This window comes from Solanum lycopersicum, chromosome 3, assembly GCF_036512215.1.
Source record: "Solanum lycopersicum chromosome 3, SLM_r2.1".
Classification (NCBI taxonomy): domain Eukaryota; kingdom Viridiplantae; phylum Streptophyta; class Magnoliopsida; order Solanales; family Solanaceae; genus Solanum; species Solanum lycopersicum.
The window spans coordinates 1,983,617-2,000,630 of record NC_090802.1 but is presented as its reverse complement, the minus strand read 5'-3'; the positions used below and the strand labels follow the sequence as shown (position 1 = coordinate 2,000,630).

The 17,014-nt window shown below is 28.0% G+C and overlaps 2 protein-coding genes and 1 non-coding gene across 3 annotated transcripts; 1 reads left to right on the top strand and 2 right to left on the bottom strand.

Annotated features, from left to right (window-relative positions):
* Nucleotides 1–4,180: 4,180 nt before the first annotated feature.
* TRNAQ-CUG (transfer RNA glutamine (anticodon CUG)) lies at nucleotides 4,181–4,252 on the top strand. Its single transcript has one exon. It is a non-coding gene; the product is annotated as a tRNA-Gln (tRNA).
* Nucleotides 4,253–5,622: 1,370 nt separating this feature from the next.
* LOC101262782 (caffeoylshikimate esterase) lies at nucleotides 5,623–8,364 on the bottom strand. The gene has a single exon (XM_004234081.5). The coding sequence runs from the start codon at nucleotides 6,946–6,948 to the stop codon at nucleotides 5,995–5,997; it is 954 nt and encodes a 317-aa protein (XP_004234129.1). The 5' UTR covers nucleotides 6,949–8,364; the 3' UTR covers nucleotides 5,623–5,994.
* Nucleotides 8,365–8,547: 183 nt separating this feature from the next.
* On the bottom strand, nucleotides 8,548–15,538 carry LOC101262489 ((E,E)-geranyllinalool synthase). The gene is made up of 11 exons (NM_001302911.1): nucleotides 15,196–15,538; nucleotides 13,986–14,181; nucleotides 13,003–13,112; nucleotides 12,262–12,534; nucleotides 11,673–11,881; nucleotides 11,202–11,317; nucleotides 11,015–11,113; nucleotides 10,251–10,472; nucleotides 10,021–10,150; nucleotides 9,391–9,642; nucleotides 8,548–9,063 (listed from the first exon to the last, which is right to left on the bottom strand). Exons 1-11 carry the CDS (start codon nucleotides 15,536–15,538, stop codon nucleotides 8,548–8,550), a joined length of 2,466 nt encoding a protein of 821 aa, NP_001289840.1.
* Nucleotides 15,539–17,014: the final 1,476 nt, after the last annotated feature.

Genomic DNA, 17,014 nt, shown 5'->3' with positions numbered 1-17,014 from the left:
TAGGCAAAAATGACAACAAACAATAATATAATCCTGTGTAATCACACAAGTGAGACGGGAAAGGGTGGTGCGTATGTAAATCTTTATCTTATCTTACAAAGGCAAATAGACTCTTCTTGAGAGGCTCTCGACTCAATTAGACCAACATAGCAGACGAAATCATGTATTATTGAGAAAATTCGTAACCAAAAAAAAAAAATTAACGAAGCAAATGAATGAATAAGATAATAAAAATGTGGTTATATACTAAGTACAACTTGCAATACTATTCGAATAGTCTTGAATCTATAAGTTTTAATTTTAAAATATTAAGTTGATTTAATCTAATTCAACGTTGAAGATCAGTCAAATTGATTTTCGAACAACAAAACATATTACATAAATCAAGACGGGGAGATTACTTAATACTGTTGATCAAACATAGAATTTAGTTTAGGGAAAAGGGTCTGATATACCCCTCAACTTTGTCATTTAGAGCTGATATACCCCTCGTTATAAAAGTGACTCATATATACCCCTACTTGTAAACAAATGGCTCACATATACCCTTTTCCTCTAACGGAAATGAAAATAATAATAATTTTAATCTAAATTTTTATTATTTTTTTCTAAAAAATATAATCCCATATGAGTAAATTTAATCCTTGTCAAACATATTTTTTTGACTTTTTTTTTGTTTTAATGACTAATTTATAATTATTATTTTGATAATCAAATTTATTTATGTTTCACTAATATTCTTGTAAAACTTATTATAGATGACCAAATTTTTTCTTCGAATACGAAATTAAATTACAATACACACAAAAAAATATTTTAAATTTTTTTCTTTAAACTAAGGAACGAAAGAAAAAACAAAATAAGAATAAGAAACTCAAATAATTATAATAAAAGAAGTCAAAAAATAATTTATGTGTGAAAAAAATTAAAATATTCCTTGAACTTTGATAGAAGAATCATATATACCCCTAAATAATTTTTAAAAAAAATTAGAAGTAACAAATATAAATTTAAAACTAATTTTTTAATTTCCGTTAAATAAAGGGTATATGTGAGCCATTTTGTAACGGCAAGGGTATATGTGAGCCGTTTGTATAACGGTAAGGGCATATATGAGCCACTTTTATAACGAGGGGTATACCAGCTCTAAATGACAAAGTTGAGGGGTATATAAGACCCTTTTCCCTTTAGTTTATGTTAGAAAAAACAATCAAAATGGTTCTTGAAGTATAAAGGTTGCTTCGTTTTGGTCCTTGATATATTTCACTTTATTGAATTAGTCCTTGATGCGTAACAAATAATAATCATTTTGGTTCTTTATTCTAAACCTCATACACTTGTCAGTTTATATATATATATATATATATATATATATATATATATATATATATATATATATATATATATATATATATTATATTTAATTGTGGACCTCACACAATTGACAAAATGTCAAAATTTATCAATTTTTTTTGGTTAGATTCAAAGAAAGCACTCTAAAATCTAACATTATTTTCTTCCATACAAAATTTTCTATCTATTTCCAAAACCGCTATTAGTTTTTCATAGTAAAGCTATAAGGAATTTCACTTTCTTGATTTTGGGTTTTTGATTTTGATTTTCAAAGTCTCCTTTCCTTACTAATTAGGAGAATCTCTAAAGAAATTCGAAACGCTTATGATAGCATAAAATTTCTCAATATTTGCAAAGATGTTGGTATTTGACCAAGGAAAAATTATGGAATTAGTAAAATTAGTAACTTTTTAAAATGGAAAATAGCTTTAGTTTAAAAATATTATGAAAGAACAATAATTTGTTTTTATAGCAAACCTTTCCCCTCTCTCGCTTACGTCTCCTACCTCCCCCCTCCCCCCTCTCTCTTTTGCCGGCCTCTCTCCTATTAATACGCATCATTTTGTATTTTTTCTCCAAAATTTGCAAAAAATACGCTCTCTCCACGATCGATTTAACAACATTGGGGGCCTTAAGCGAAACTTAAGAGAGGGGCCTTAATATTTAGTTTTTTTTCATGATATATATTTTAATTTAAAATCTACTTTTCTAACTATTTTATATGCGAAGTCATTCAACACTATTTTATAATCAATTTGTTTTAATAATTCCTTCTCAAATGATAATATAGCTAATTCATTCGATCTCTCTTGAGACATTATTGATCTTAAAGAAAGTTTAATCATATTTGCGTTAGTTCATGACACATCTGCATCAAGACAGTTCAGATAATGTCAACATGTGATCTAGGTAAGGGATAATATGGGTATTTAGATAATGGCATAATACATATATTGGACCCTAAACTTGGCTTCAAATTTTAACTTTGACCTTCAACTTTAATAATGCACGAACAGACAATTTAACTATTCAACTTTTAAATAAATAAACACATGAGTCCTACATGACACAATACGCATAGGACACCACTTAGGACAAAAAATGACATGTAGGACATGCGTGTCTGTTTGTTTAATTTTATACAAGTTTAAGTGTCTGCTTGTGCACTCCCAAAATTGAAGGACATAAATGTAATTTAAATCCAAATTAAAGAGTATATTTATGTATTATGCCCTGCAAGTCGATGACTTATTTTTAAGCCGAGACATACTTATTTTTCTTAACCATGTGTCACTGTCATGCACCGTTAGCAAATGGTTAACAGAGTCGGCTCAGACCTAAGTTTTGGCATTAGGTGCCAGTTGTGCCCACAATTTTTTCATCATAAATTTTTACTCTTCTAATTTTTAAAATCTATTTTGAAATGATATTTTTTTAGCCAAACTTCTTATTAGAAAAAATCAATAGATCTTATTTAAAGTAGGAATAAAGTTTATGTACGTTCATTTTTATTAGATAATCACTTATAAAAATCACATTTAAAATACTGTGTTATGAAATATAAAAATAATTAGTGTAAAGAGTTAAAAATACACCTCAATTATCATTTTTTTTTAAATTTTCATACATAAATAATTGAGAATGTGAGAAACATATTTAAACGATCACTCAAGTTTGAGAATCACACCTTAAGTAATATGTGATGGTGTGGATATTACACTCTCTTTTTAAAAAATATATCACGTGAAAAAGAAAATTCACTATTTTCACTCACCGTATATCGATATCTCCAAGTAAAATTAAGAATATTTCACTACTAAGCCACAATTTTGTCATAGTTTAAAAGTCAGTTAATGATTTGCCAAAAAGAGTTATGATCCTTGTTCTTGTCTCAAAACATTGATGGTTTTTGTATAAAATAAAGGGATAATGCCCAAGTACCCCCTCAACCTATGCCCGAAATCTCAGAGACACACTTATACTATACTAAGGTTCTATTACCCCCTGAACTTATTTTATTAATAATTTTTTACTCCTTTTCGACCTACGTGGCACTATCTTGTGGGCCCAATGATGGTTGACTTTTCTTTTCAAACTAGTGTCACGTAGGCTAAAAAGGGGTAGAAAATTACTTATAAAATAAGTTCAGGGGGTAATAGGACCTTAGTATAGTATAAGTGTGTCTCTAGAATTTCGGGCATAGGTTGAGGGGGTACTTGTGTATTATCCCTAAAATAAACAAGTATGTTAAGGAAATATGTAATATTGATGAAGAAATGAAGAAAAATGGTTGAAAAATGATGATGAGAGTTAATTAAGGATTTTATAAATCAATTGAAAAATATGTCTCAACAAATAAAGAAGAATCACATATAAACAAAGTCCCTAAATGAATGTGTATACACATGTTTGACCCCTTATCTCTTAATCTAATTAGTGATAATTTAACTCTATTTTTTATATGAAGCTAGGATAGTCAAAGAAACTAACCAACTAAGCTGTTAAAATTTTCTGTTCTATATAATCATAAATATGAAATAAGATTTTTTTCTTTCAATTTTACTATTCGGCATACTAAAAATCATTAGAGCTGAGAATCATATGACCTCAAAAAATTCAAATTCCAGTAATAACAAAAAATATCAATAGATGATTTCTTCTTATTTAGCTTACATTTGATAGAATTAGTCGAAATACATACATACTGGCCCGGAGACACCATGGTTATCGAAAAATAAATCATAATTTTTGCTTATAGTTGTGATTTGTGAATGATTTTTTGTGTAAAAGAGTCTATTAATTTACTACCAAGAATTATATCAAACATGGTCCTATGGTCTAGCGGTTAGGACATTGGACTCTGAATCCAGTAACCCGAGTTCAATTCTCGGTAGGACCTTTACTTTTTTAAATTTTTTTTTAAAAAAATTTATTTATAAATTATCTTTCTTATTTAAGTGAATGTAAAATGTTTTTTTATATCGAGTTGCCTTTTGTTAATAAGTAAATATTGAGTCTTGATTTTGTTGGAAACAATACAATTATGACATCGATCTATTTGAAGAGGGATTCGTTTCTTGAAAAAAATAATAATTCTTGGACTACGAAAATCGCAATACAAGCACTCCCTTTTCCATTTGTTTCTTAGAAGAAGAATTTAGCATAGAGCAGAACCCCCTATGCTTGATTCTCGTCCTTCGGTCACTTCTCTTACTAGTGGTATCGAGCTTCCCAAGTTGGATGTCACTTCCTTTCTCAAATCCCATCTATTTCATTCTTCTATTGAGTCGAGTAACTTGATGAAAATAATTCAACCTACATCATTCTTCACGAAAAACTTCTAAAGTTTGTATCTTTTACAAATATGGCACACCAATCAACTAGAAATGCGATTAATATGCACAAAATTTTCACCAAAGGGTTCATCATTTGCTATATATACCTAAAATATATTTTTGACCTAATATATACAGTGAAATTGTTGAAGTTGAACTAGGGGTCTTTCAGAAACAACCTCTCTACCTTCATAAGACAATGATAAAGCGTGTGAACACTCCAGCCTCCCTAAAAAACCCCACTTATGAAGTTTCACGGGATATGTTGTTGTATATATAGTGAAATTTTCCAGCAACGGGTTCATATGAACCACTTCTGGCCCGGTTTAGTACCTATTGTTCAACCATGCCAATATGTCCCTATGAACCACCTCAATATTTTCATCAGTCTTTGCAAATAACAAAGAATGCATCACACCATCATAAATCTTCAATGTCTCTTCTGTCCTTTCAGCCCATTTATACTATTCCCTACTCACTTCTGGATCAGTGACAACATCAGCACTCCCATATACAACAACAACAACAACATAGTAATATCTGAGGAGGGTGGTATGTATGCAGCCTTATCAACACGCTTGTAAGACCAAACCAGGAATGGCAGGTCGCGCGCCACATGTTAGACTATTCTCTTTGAGTACATGTGATATTTCACCACCACAGGTATCGGATAACTTTCTTCATCGAATCTTAGTCAAATAGAAAGAAATCACAATTGTCTAGAGACAGAGTACATGTTATCACAAGCATAACTACCAAATAACTTTGCCACTACAACTTAGACTAATAAATAACATTCTTTCAATAGTCATGCACCAATATGATTCATTCATAAGAAAATGTACAATCTTGATTAGTCTAAATGGAAAGCTTTGCCATCAAAGTCTGCAAAATACAGATAATCCAGTTCACATCATTCATAGGAATAGAGAAGTTATAAAACATGCATTCATAAGTAAACACAGAATGCTTCAAAGCAAATATCCAAGCTTGATTCTGCTGAAAAAATGCAATCTTTATATCTAGACTACTTGGCAAGCTTTACACATCATTCTTAGAGAAAAAAAACTTCTAAAGTTTGGATCTTTTAACAAATATGACACACACTAATGAACTAGAAATGAGATTAATACGAATCAGATATGTATTTAATCCAAGTGCAGACAATTCAGCATGAGTGGCGGAGACACGACTTTCATCAATCATCAAGGGTACTGTATATACCTAATAAGTACTTTCGACCTTTGTATATATAGTGTGTTTTTATTCATACGAACCCATTCATCTCCTCTAGATCCGCCCCTGCTCAGCATCTATCATTCAACCATGCCAATATATCACCACGAACAATCTCAACATTTTCATCAGTCTCTCCAAACAACAAAGAATGCATCATACCATCATAAATCTTCAATGTCTTATCCGTACTTTTCGCCAATTTATACAATTCCCTACTCACTTCTGGATCAGTAACAACATCAGCACTCCCATGTAACACTAAAAATGGCATAATCACATCACATAGTTTGCTACTAACATAATCAGTCACACGTAAAAGCTCAACAACAGTACCCAATCTTGGTTTTCCAAAATACCTATTAGGATTCCTCCCACCAATAATCCTTTTTTCAGGTACTTTAACAGATTTTTCCAACAAATCAGCTGTTGGTACAACAGCCAAAGTTGGTGCAAATCTTGCAACTAATGTCAAAAATTGAGCAATTGGCCATATAGGTTTCACTTTATCAGAGATTTTACACATTGGGGCTATCAAAATCCCACCATTAAACTCTTTAGGTCTTTTCAAATGAATCAAAACACAAATTGCACCACCCATTGACTCACCAAAGAGGAATTTAGGCAAATCTTGAAATTCAGTATTTTGGGTCAAAACAAAACTGAAAAAAGACAAACAATCATCAATAACTAAATCAAGATTAGGTACATAAGCTTTAAGACCTTGAGATTGGCCATGCCCTTCAAGGTCAAGAGCAAAACAAGCAAAACCCTTTTTAGCTAAGTGAATTGGGGTTGCTTGAAATGTCCAACTGATATCATTTCCATAGCCATGGATCATAAAAATGATACCTTTAGGTGGGGTTTTGGTTGGGGGTAACCATGATCTTGTGAAAAGGGTTAAATCTCTAGATGAAGTGAAAAAAGATTTAGTAGATTTGATACCTTGAAGAGTATAGTAATCTTCCTCTGAGGTATTTCCCCAATAATGGTGGAGAGGAGATTTGTTTTGCTCTTCCTCCATTATAGCAATGGAGTTTTCTTCTCTTTGGTTGTGAAGAAGACAACAAAAATGAGTGGACAAATCTTTTTTTTTTACTTTTTTTATATATATATATATATATATATATATTTTTATTTTTTTATTTTTTTTTTAAACTCTAACTAATTCAAATTTGTATAACTTAAAATTTTATTTAGAAGGAACTTTTTTTAAAAAATTATTTCTTCATATTCATGACTAGAACTTGAAATTTTTAGTTAAAAAAAATAGTTTCGTTCGGTGCGATATATTTTTAATCGTAGTTACTTTCTTCGTCCATAATTGTTTGTTATGTTAAGGTCATGCATATCCCTCAAAGAAAATTTAATACAATGAGTAATTTGACTAATATAATCTTATCAAGAATATCAAAAGGCTATCTAACTTTTAAATTGAACTACACTATCATTAAGGACAAATTAAGAAAATAGTGATAAATTATTTTTTAATTATTTAAATTCACAATTAATCTTATACATCTATTTTTAATATACCTGTCAAATAATTTTGGACGAAGAAAATATAATAGTTCTAGTTTTTTTTTTGTTCCTAATCAAATTTTTTGACATATTTGTTGGAAGTTATTGTGGTTTAAGTGTTTCTTAATCATGTTGAAAGTCAACTCAATCAAATTAGTAATCAAGTTGTTGTTAGAAAATATTATTGAGTCATGGTCATTCATAAGCCACATTAATTAATTCATAAATGGATTAGTTGCTATAACAATTATATAATCATTATAATGAGGTTGAGAAAAAAATATGGAGAATTTACTTTTATACCCGATAAAGTTAGAAAAGTTATTTTTAAAATACTGTCAATTAAAAAAAAAGAGAAAAGAATGAATAGATAGTCCTAAAAAAAGTCATAGTTATTGAGTTATAAATATATAATTATTATAGACATTTACATTTCGTAGGATTTTACATGTTTAAATTTAATTAAAATTTTTAGAGGCTATTCAATTCTAAACCCTAGTTCATATCTTTATAAAGAGACTATACTCTTTTAAAATATCTCTCGAATATTTCACAAATTCATAGAGAGATCAAAATCCATCATTCTAGTTTTAGAAATGTAATACACCACTAACGACCCTCGATCGAATCATGAATAAATTAAATCTTTTGAAAGAAGAATCAAGGGAGATACAAAATTCATAATCTTGATCAATAAAATTATATTTTTTATATTTTATTTGTAATTGCTATTTAATTTCCTATCGCCTTTAAAATTTATGGCAAACGAAAGTAGAATAATAAGAGTTTTCTTACCTTTTTATTAGGAAAAAACAATGACTAGGTTACTACTTTCTTGCAACATACAAAAATATTTAGGCTGTGGACAAAATATATTAATTATAATTCTTAGGAGCTTGCCTTTAAACAAAAATAAAATAAAATATACCAATGCCACATAGAAACAAAATCAAAGAAGAATATGAAGACTAAAAATTGCTTGAAATATAATATATACTATATTATTACAATATTATTTTTTTAAAAAAAAAAGTGATTTCCCAATTCCTTGCAAGAGCTACTTTTGCAATCACTCTTTCACTATAATAACATTTTTCAACAATTACATGAAACATAATCTTAGATTATGTGAAGCAAACCCTTTTGTAGACAAACCAAAAGAATTATAATTCTTAGGATTTTGCCTTTTAACATAACTTATCCCAACACCAACTTGTAATTGTTTCATGTTTATCTCATAATTGACACATGCATTGACTTTGACAATCTCAATCTTTTTCTTTATTTTCTTTTCTTGAATTGCCATTACTTTAGTTTGTTCATTTTGACCAAGTGGAATGTAAATAGCTCTCATTATATCTTCAAGTATTGCTGATTTTGTATCAAATAAATTGCAAGAATTGAAGAACATGTGAAACACATTTAAACAAGAAAGGTGTAGGAGCTTCATTGTTCTTGGCATATCATTGAATCCATCCATTAAAACATTTTCAAGAAATTCTTTCTTTTTATCTCCCAATATCACTTTCACAAAATCAATTGAATCTTCAATTTGTCCCCTAGGGTTTTCATTCAAGTGAAGCAATGTGTAGTTCATCTTCCCAACTTCCCTTTCTTTCTGCATTTGATCATGTACAATTAAAAAATTAGTATAAGGTACAAATTCATAATTTATCTATCGCGATTCCTGTCTTTTTATAGTGTTATATGCAAGTAAAACCTTATTAAAAACCGCCCCTAAAATCTATACGCGACAGATAGACTCCTGGAATCATAACATATTTGCTTACTTCAAAATAATTTCTTTCCACAAAAAGAAGAGAAATGAAATTGTTATAATAGATCGGCATCATTTCATGTAAGCAGGATCTTTATTACGTTATTTTATTCTATAACATAGTGTGACTATAAATAATTTCATCAAGGCGTGTATTAATGGACTTACTTGATAGCTTTGGATGTCATTCAACAAACGAGTTGTGGTCATGAGCAACTTTGTAATGTTTTCATATTGACCATTAATTGGCCCAAACACTTGATTTGGCAAAATAGTACATCCAAGAGAAGCAGCATGAAGAACTAAAATATGTGCACCAACTGATATCATGCCAACTTGTAGATATTTATCCCTAGATGGCAAATTTGAAGTTCTACTCCATAAGCTTTCCATCATCCATGCATCAAATGTCTCCTTCCACTTTTTATTTTTAATAAAAAAAATTAACTTTTATTAATTCCATAATTTAAAATATAATCGGTCGATATGTAATATATGTATAATTGTGTGTAATCAATTGTGTACGACTAGAAAAAGTAAACAATGAACCCGATCAACTATTTGTGTAAACATTTCTTAAAGAAAGATTATAGTTGGAGGGATTTTTAATCTCGTCATGCTATATATACAACATAACTTTTTTTTTCAACTGATCACTGTTCGATAAATATCTCTCAGTTCCTCCCTTATACCCTACTTATAGGGATAACAATGGTTCATATGTATTTCTTCAAAATTTTATTTGTTATTGAGTTTAATTTATATACACTGACAGTTAAATAATATGAGAAAACTTACCATGTGTCTAAGTTGTGGGGTGATGTCAATTTTGTGTTGAAGATGATACATTTTGGCAACATCACACACAAGATCATCAAGTGCTTCAAATATGATCTTACTTGGTCCATCAAGATTCTTTGCATCCCACCTATGAAAAAAAAATAATTAATTAACTATCGAGGTTAAGTTTTATACATTAATAATATAAAAAATATTTATACGATCAGATTATATATATATGGAATTACCTTTGTATTGCCTCACTTAATATATGGAGTTCACTTAAAGAGGCTTCTTCATCATAAAAATCATCAGCAACAGTAATAATTATGGAACATTTTGCAACAATTAATCTAAGAAAAGATTCATAAGGTAGAAAACTACTACTACTTGCTGCACTTGCAAAATAAGAATAAGTAGTTTTTTCTCTCCCAAATCCAATATCTACAAGCCCTTTCTCTTTTGACCACCTACAAATCCAAAAATAAAATAAAATAAATAAATACATGAAATAGAGATTTTTTTTATTTTTTTTAATGATTAGAATGATGTGATGTAATACAAATTTAGTTTATATACACTAATAATATAAAAATAGTTTATATTATCAGCGTTTTGGGTTCTTGTCCTTTCTACGTTTTAAATTTATAATGTTACATATTTAATGGATTTTCAAAGACAAATGTAACGTCTAGATTAAAGCTATTGAATTCTATCAAATCCGTACCATAAACAATGCATCCAATCTTGATTAAGAGAATACTTTACCTCTTGTTTGATCATATATTTTAAGTTGAAATTTAAAAATTTAAATTTTTGAAGTTGTATTTGAAGTTTTCTCCAAAAACTAAGTTGGATCCATTTTTAAAAATTTGAAAATATTTTGAAGATATATACTTTTAATCTCTAATCAAATTTTTTTATCAGACAAATAATTTATACTGTCAGTATATAGAAAATAAAAATTATCGATAATATTATTTATGAAGATCAAAGGAAATTGTGTTGATACCTCTTTAGGTCTTCCAATTCCTTCCTATAAATTGACTGTCGATATTCATAATTTTGCACAGCTAATTGCATTAACTTTTCATTTTGCAGATAAGACAACCTAAGAAAATAACATTTTTTAAATTAATTAATAATATATAAACTATGTAAATAAAATAATAATAATACTAATAATAATATATACTTACCAATAAAATGAAGATTTTCCAATAGAGAGAGGGATAGATTGATTTAATTCAATCCATAATCTGTGATCAAGATGTTCTAATCGAGCAAACCATGGTACATTCAACTCATGCTCAATCTATAAATAAACAACAAAAAAAAAAATTATCATGTAAAAAAAACATTATTTCAGCTACAATTTCATCTGAACTCATAATTTTGATACAAAGTATAGATACATACATAAACATTTACTAAAATCTTAACACATATTAGTTATGAATTGATAAAATGTACATTTTTTTCATTTAGTGTTCAATATTCACATTAAAGCCTAATTAAATTCAGATTAACACCATAAAATCCTACATTGAGAATAAAACGTTTCTTAACAGAGACGATCTTGTACCAGGGACTCAAACCCGTGACCTCTAGTAAGTAATTACCACTAATAAAAAATTATGTTTAAACAATCTATGTTAAGTACTACTTACCACTTTTTGAAGTGATGGAAATAATGATAAATAATTATCATTATTCATAAGAAAATTTCTGGCAAAAAATCTTGCTTCTTCCATTTGAGATTCACCATTGAACATTAAATCTGTGGCTCTATAAACATTGTACATGACATATGTAAATTGTTCTTTGTTCTTTTCTATTTTGTCCTTTAGGTGTGGTTGAAGGAACCAACAAAAACTTCCTGCAATAGACAAAAATAAAAAAAGAGAAACATAAAAACTATAAAATTTAAAAAAAAAAGTATCTTTTTTTTGGAAAATATATTAATTTCTAAGTTATTTTCCCAAATGAATTTTAATATTACTTTTGTTTTGAGTGGTTCAAACTAAACTAAATGAAAGAAAGGTTGAACTACTTTTTTATTGAAATTTGTATCCGAGAGATAGATGACGATACACTGATAAGAAATATATGAATTTTAAAGAAGAAAGGAATCGCGGTAGTCCGTCTGGACCCGTGATTAAATAGTAATAATAATCTATTTATTTTTTAAAAAAAATAACTTTCGTCGTACCAGATAAATATATTTCACATGAAATAAGTTTAGATTATATAAAGTACCTTGATTTATTTTGTAGCCTTGCAATCTAAGAAGCCTAAAAACCAATGAGTCCTTTAATAATTTGTCTGGTAAATCATCACTTGTTTTTTCTTCTTCTGATGATAATAAATACTCATTATTATTCTTTAAATTATTTATTTGATAATTATTGTAAACTTGGTCAAGAATCTGTTCAATTTCTTTTTCAAAATGTTTAGCCAATCCCATTCTTTGTATATTATCAACCATGCAAAGCATTTTTAGCTCTTCATCCACTGGAAATCTTGAAGACACTGCCAAAAAAAAGAGAGAGCAAAAATATGAAAAAAAATAAATTAGGATATAAGACAAAAAATATTCAACAAAATGAGCAAATAAAAGGTTTATATCCAAGTAAAGATGTAAAAATATTATAGTAGAGATGATATTTTTCATATGCCTAAACTTTTATTGATAGGGTTATTTAATATCTGTGCTGTTATAACATATACATATCCCATCGAAGGGATAATCGAGTCGCATGTTGATTAATTAATCCAAATACCATAATTATTACCCTTATTTTATTTATGTGTTTTAGTTTGACTAAACACGTAAAATGAGACATATTCTTTAAAATATTCATAAAAAATATGCCATGTCAAGATATTGGAAGTAAACAATTACTAAATAAAAAAGTAACATCTGTTTTTTTTTTAACAAACTTAATAAAAGAAAAAGTAAGACACGTAAATTGAAATCGTAAAATATTTATAACAAACCTCCATTGGGACATTGTTGAACAATTGACATGAGGTATTGAAGGCATTTTTTATTTCCAGTAGACATGAAGGCTTGTGCTTCACTAACAATATTATCATTGAGATTTTCACTGAAAAAAAATAGAATTTTTTTTGATGAATATATAGTTAAAAATGATATATATATATATATATATATATATATATATATATATATATATATATATATATATGCATGCATGATTAATTTGTTTTATCTATACACTTTTTTTTCCTTATATATGTAGTTAAAAGACGGAAAATCCATCGTTAATGTTCAACAAAATCCAACAAAAATATGTATATTATCTAAACATATAATTTTACCTTTAACCTAAATTATCCATCACTAAATATCCTAATAAATCTTTATTATTTTATGTAGATTTTATTTTACCTACACATTTTCTTAATATGTAAAAACATCATCAGAGTTGAAGATTCAAAAGAATTCAGCAAAAACATGTATATCATCTAAACATGTAATTTAGTGTAAATAATTTTGTTTTTTTTATAGTTTTGATTCAAATTTTATATTTTTATTTTAAATTTTTTATTTAATATATAAAAATAATTTTTTTTAACCCGTTTGTCATCTAGACTCTATGAATAGGGCGAGATTTGTTATAGTTTTGATTCAAATTTTATATTTTTATTTTTAAATTTTTTATTTAAGATATAAAAATAATATTTTTTTTAACCCGTTTGTGGTCTAGACTCTGTGAATAAGTCGATTTGTTAAAGAATGACAAAAAGTTTCATATCGGTGCTTAATGAGATAGTAGACTCTTTATAAATTGGACAATCCTCCTCCCTTTAAGCTAACTTTTGGAGTGTGAGTTAGGTCTAAGATCTAATTTAACGTGATCTATTAAACTAAACGAATAGAACCCGCCTTAGATCTGTATTTTGCATGCATGCAATTATATAAATTACATGAAAATTATTATAGATTATTTTATTACCTTTCAAGAAGTGCTTTCTTCTTCATGATGACATCAGATAACAATTTGTTTGATCCATTGACAATAATAATTTCAAGGCCTTGTGCTTTTGCAAGTTGAAGAATTGAAGGGAAAACTATTGTGAACCAATTACATGGAAAACATTGAGAATTTTCCTTCAAAAGTGTGTACATATTTGCATGAACAAATTTCAACCCTGAAAATAACAACACATTCAAATGTCATTTTAAGTGACAATAACAATAACAACGACAACGACATATTCAGTATTGTAATTCATATCTCATAAGTGAAGTTTGTGAATGTAGCCCGACAGGGTCAATTTCAATTCTTTAATGAAAAATTGCATTGTTTGCTCCATTAACACCTAAGCAAAAATCACGTTCATTAATAAACTACAACTATAGTTAATTCATTAAACTATTCTTATTTAATAAATATCTCTTGAAAATTGAACACTATTAGTTAAAGGGAGTATAAGGATATTGTTTGAAAAAACATAGTACTATTTTTTGTCTTGTATTCCTAAGCGTGTCACTTATATTGTGTATATGTTTAATCCTCTTTGACTTCTTCATGTGTTTATTTTTTCGTATTTTGAACTTCCTTAATTAGTGAAAATCCAAACTAGTTCTGTTGCTGAAAATTATCGTAAAATATACGCAGCCCTTACTCCTATCATTGTAGGGTAGATAATTGTTTCTGATCTATAGATCCCTGATTCAAAAGAAGAAAAACATATGAAAACAATTTGAGAAAAGAAATAAGAGAAGCAAAAATATAATTTAATAAAGTTTGTGCCTTTTATTTCAACAAAACACAAACATTTCAAATAATAAAATACACTATCTTTAATTATGTGCTGGTTATAAAATTTAAGAAAAAAAATGAAAGATTATTAGAACGATAATCTTTAATAATATCATGACAAAATTGTCAGGATATTGATGAGGGTAAAATAAAATTTATTATAGTATAGTAATAATAATAATGCGTGCAACACAAGTACTAGTCAAAATCTAGGTTTATATATTGTTCGAATTCTTTAAATAATGTTGTATATTGTTTGTCAGATTAAGTAAAGGTTATCCATTTTTTGAGAGGATCATCCAATACAGATACATCTAACATTCTGAAGAATCCGAACAACATATATTAGATTAAGTAATAACTAACAATATAATTGTAATTTTTTGCTACTTTAATTTACCTTTTTTTATGTGTCTTTCACCCACATTCCATTTTTTGAGTGCTACCATGCATGCAAGAGTAATAGGGAGAGTATTAATGGTGGGAATTTGATTTTCACCATTTGATTCACCCCAAAACCCTTGCTCATTTTGGTTGTTGAGAATCCAATTTAGACAACTCACAAACATAGGACCATTAGCTTCTTTTTTTTGATTATCAAAAGGAATCATGGCCAACCAAGCAATGTCATAGGCAAATGTTGTTTTGGTCAAAAAAGTGTTGAAATTTTCTTGGTTTGAGAACAAATCTTTCTTGATATCATGTACAAGAGATTCAATAGAAGACAATGGTGAGGAATCCATGAGAATTGCAAAGAAAGAGGCTATTAAAATGATGTGTAGATAGAACTCTAATTAGTTGAAATGATGTTTTGAGAGAGTGATTATATTGTGGAATATTCAAGGAAACTATAGGACTATATATAGAGAGGGAAATGGTAGAGTATTCCATATTGAGGATTTTTTTTTTAAAAAAAAAAATTCATCAGGTGTCTGACACCGTCATTAGAGTCTAGCTATATTCGAATTAGTGTAGAGAAGTCCCACATAGGGACGTAGTCTGTATCCATGAGGACTCAAACCCGAGACCTCAGGGTTAAGGATGAAGAAATACTTAATTACCATTCCACCACAACCCTTGTTGGTAGGGATACATGTTTAAAAAAATATTCTATATGTGTACCCCGTGACAGTTTTTTATTGAGCTTCATCTAGGTTTACAATTTTCATTTCTAATCAATGATATCAGAGTTAAATTTAACTCAATTTTACGATTTACCTAATGTATTACATAATCATCTTATATTTTTCATACTCTAGATATTTAGATACGAACCTAAGGTCCGATGTTTGAATTCTCACATTATAAGTGGGACATGGGGTTACAATGTAAAATATCCATATGTGGTCCACAATAATTTCATTTGAACAGACTTTTGATTTGAGTTATGTTTAATGCCTATTATTTTACGTGTTTATAAAATTTAAATACACTATTAAATAAAGGTAGTAAAAAGAAAATTTCATAAGATATTTAGGATTAAAAATTACTAAAAATGTAAAAATAAAAAGTCTTTACATTGTTATCGTATAATATCGAGTATAGAAACTCTAAGGTCCGTTTGGCTATGATCTTTTCTTCTTCTTTTTTTTTTTTTTACGATTTTTTTTCTCTTCGCTTTATTTAAAAATTCACCATTTGGTCATTAAAAAGAAAATCTCAAAACATGTTTTCACTTTTCCAACTTTAATATTTTCAAATTAAATAAAAAATAATTTTATTTTCATGATCAAACGTCGCTAAATACGAAAATCGTGGACCTAGTCTATTTAAGCCGGTACGTCGTTGTCTGTATTCTTTATAAATACAAAGCTTGTATATACCACAAAATTAAACTTCATGGTTGTTGTTATTTGTACAAATTAAATATATTTATTCATTCAAAAATATAGAAAAGACGTTTGCAGCCATAGACATTATTCTTATACAAATTCACACACTTTAAACGATTTACATGTAATTTATATCTAAAAATTGAAATAGCCATGTAATGGTATAGTTGAATAGTATTTGTGCTTTTTTTAAGGTTATGTAGAGCCATCTTAATTTGAGACTTATATAGAAAATTCAGGATGAATTCGGATTTAATATATATTATTTTATTTATTTTAATTTTATAATTTTTTTGTCAATTATTTTTGTAATATTCAAACGTATTTTTAAAATCAGTATGTGATTGATTGGTAAATATGGTATATTGAGAGTTTTAATTTATAAAA

Excerpts from the sequence above, each read along its gene's own strand:
- LOC101262782 (XM_004234081.5), bottom strand. The coding sequence starts at position 6,948 with ATGGAGGAAGAGCAAAACAAATCTCCTCTCCACCATTATTGGGGAAAT.
- LOC101262489 (NM_001302911.1), bottom strand. The coding sequence starts at position 15,538 with ATGGATTCCTCACCATTGTCTTCTATTGAATCTCTTGTACATGATATC. Across the intron at positions 13,113-13,985 it reads AAGAAAGCACTTCTTGAAAG|TGAAAATCTCAATGATAATA; the intron begins GTAATAAAATAA and ends ATTTTTTTTCAG. Across the intron at positions 10,473-11,014 it reads GAATTGGAAGACCTAAAGAG|GTGGTCAAAAGAGAAAGGGC; the intron begins GTATCAACACAA and ends TTGGATTTGTAG.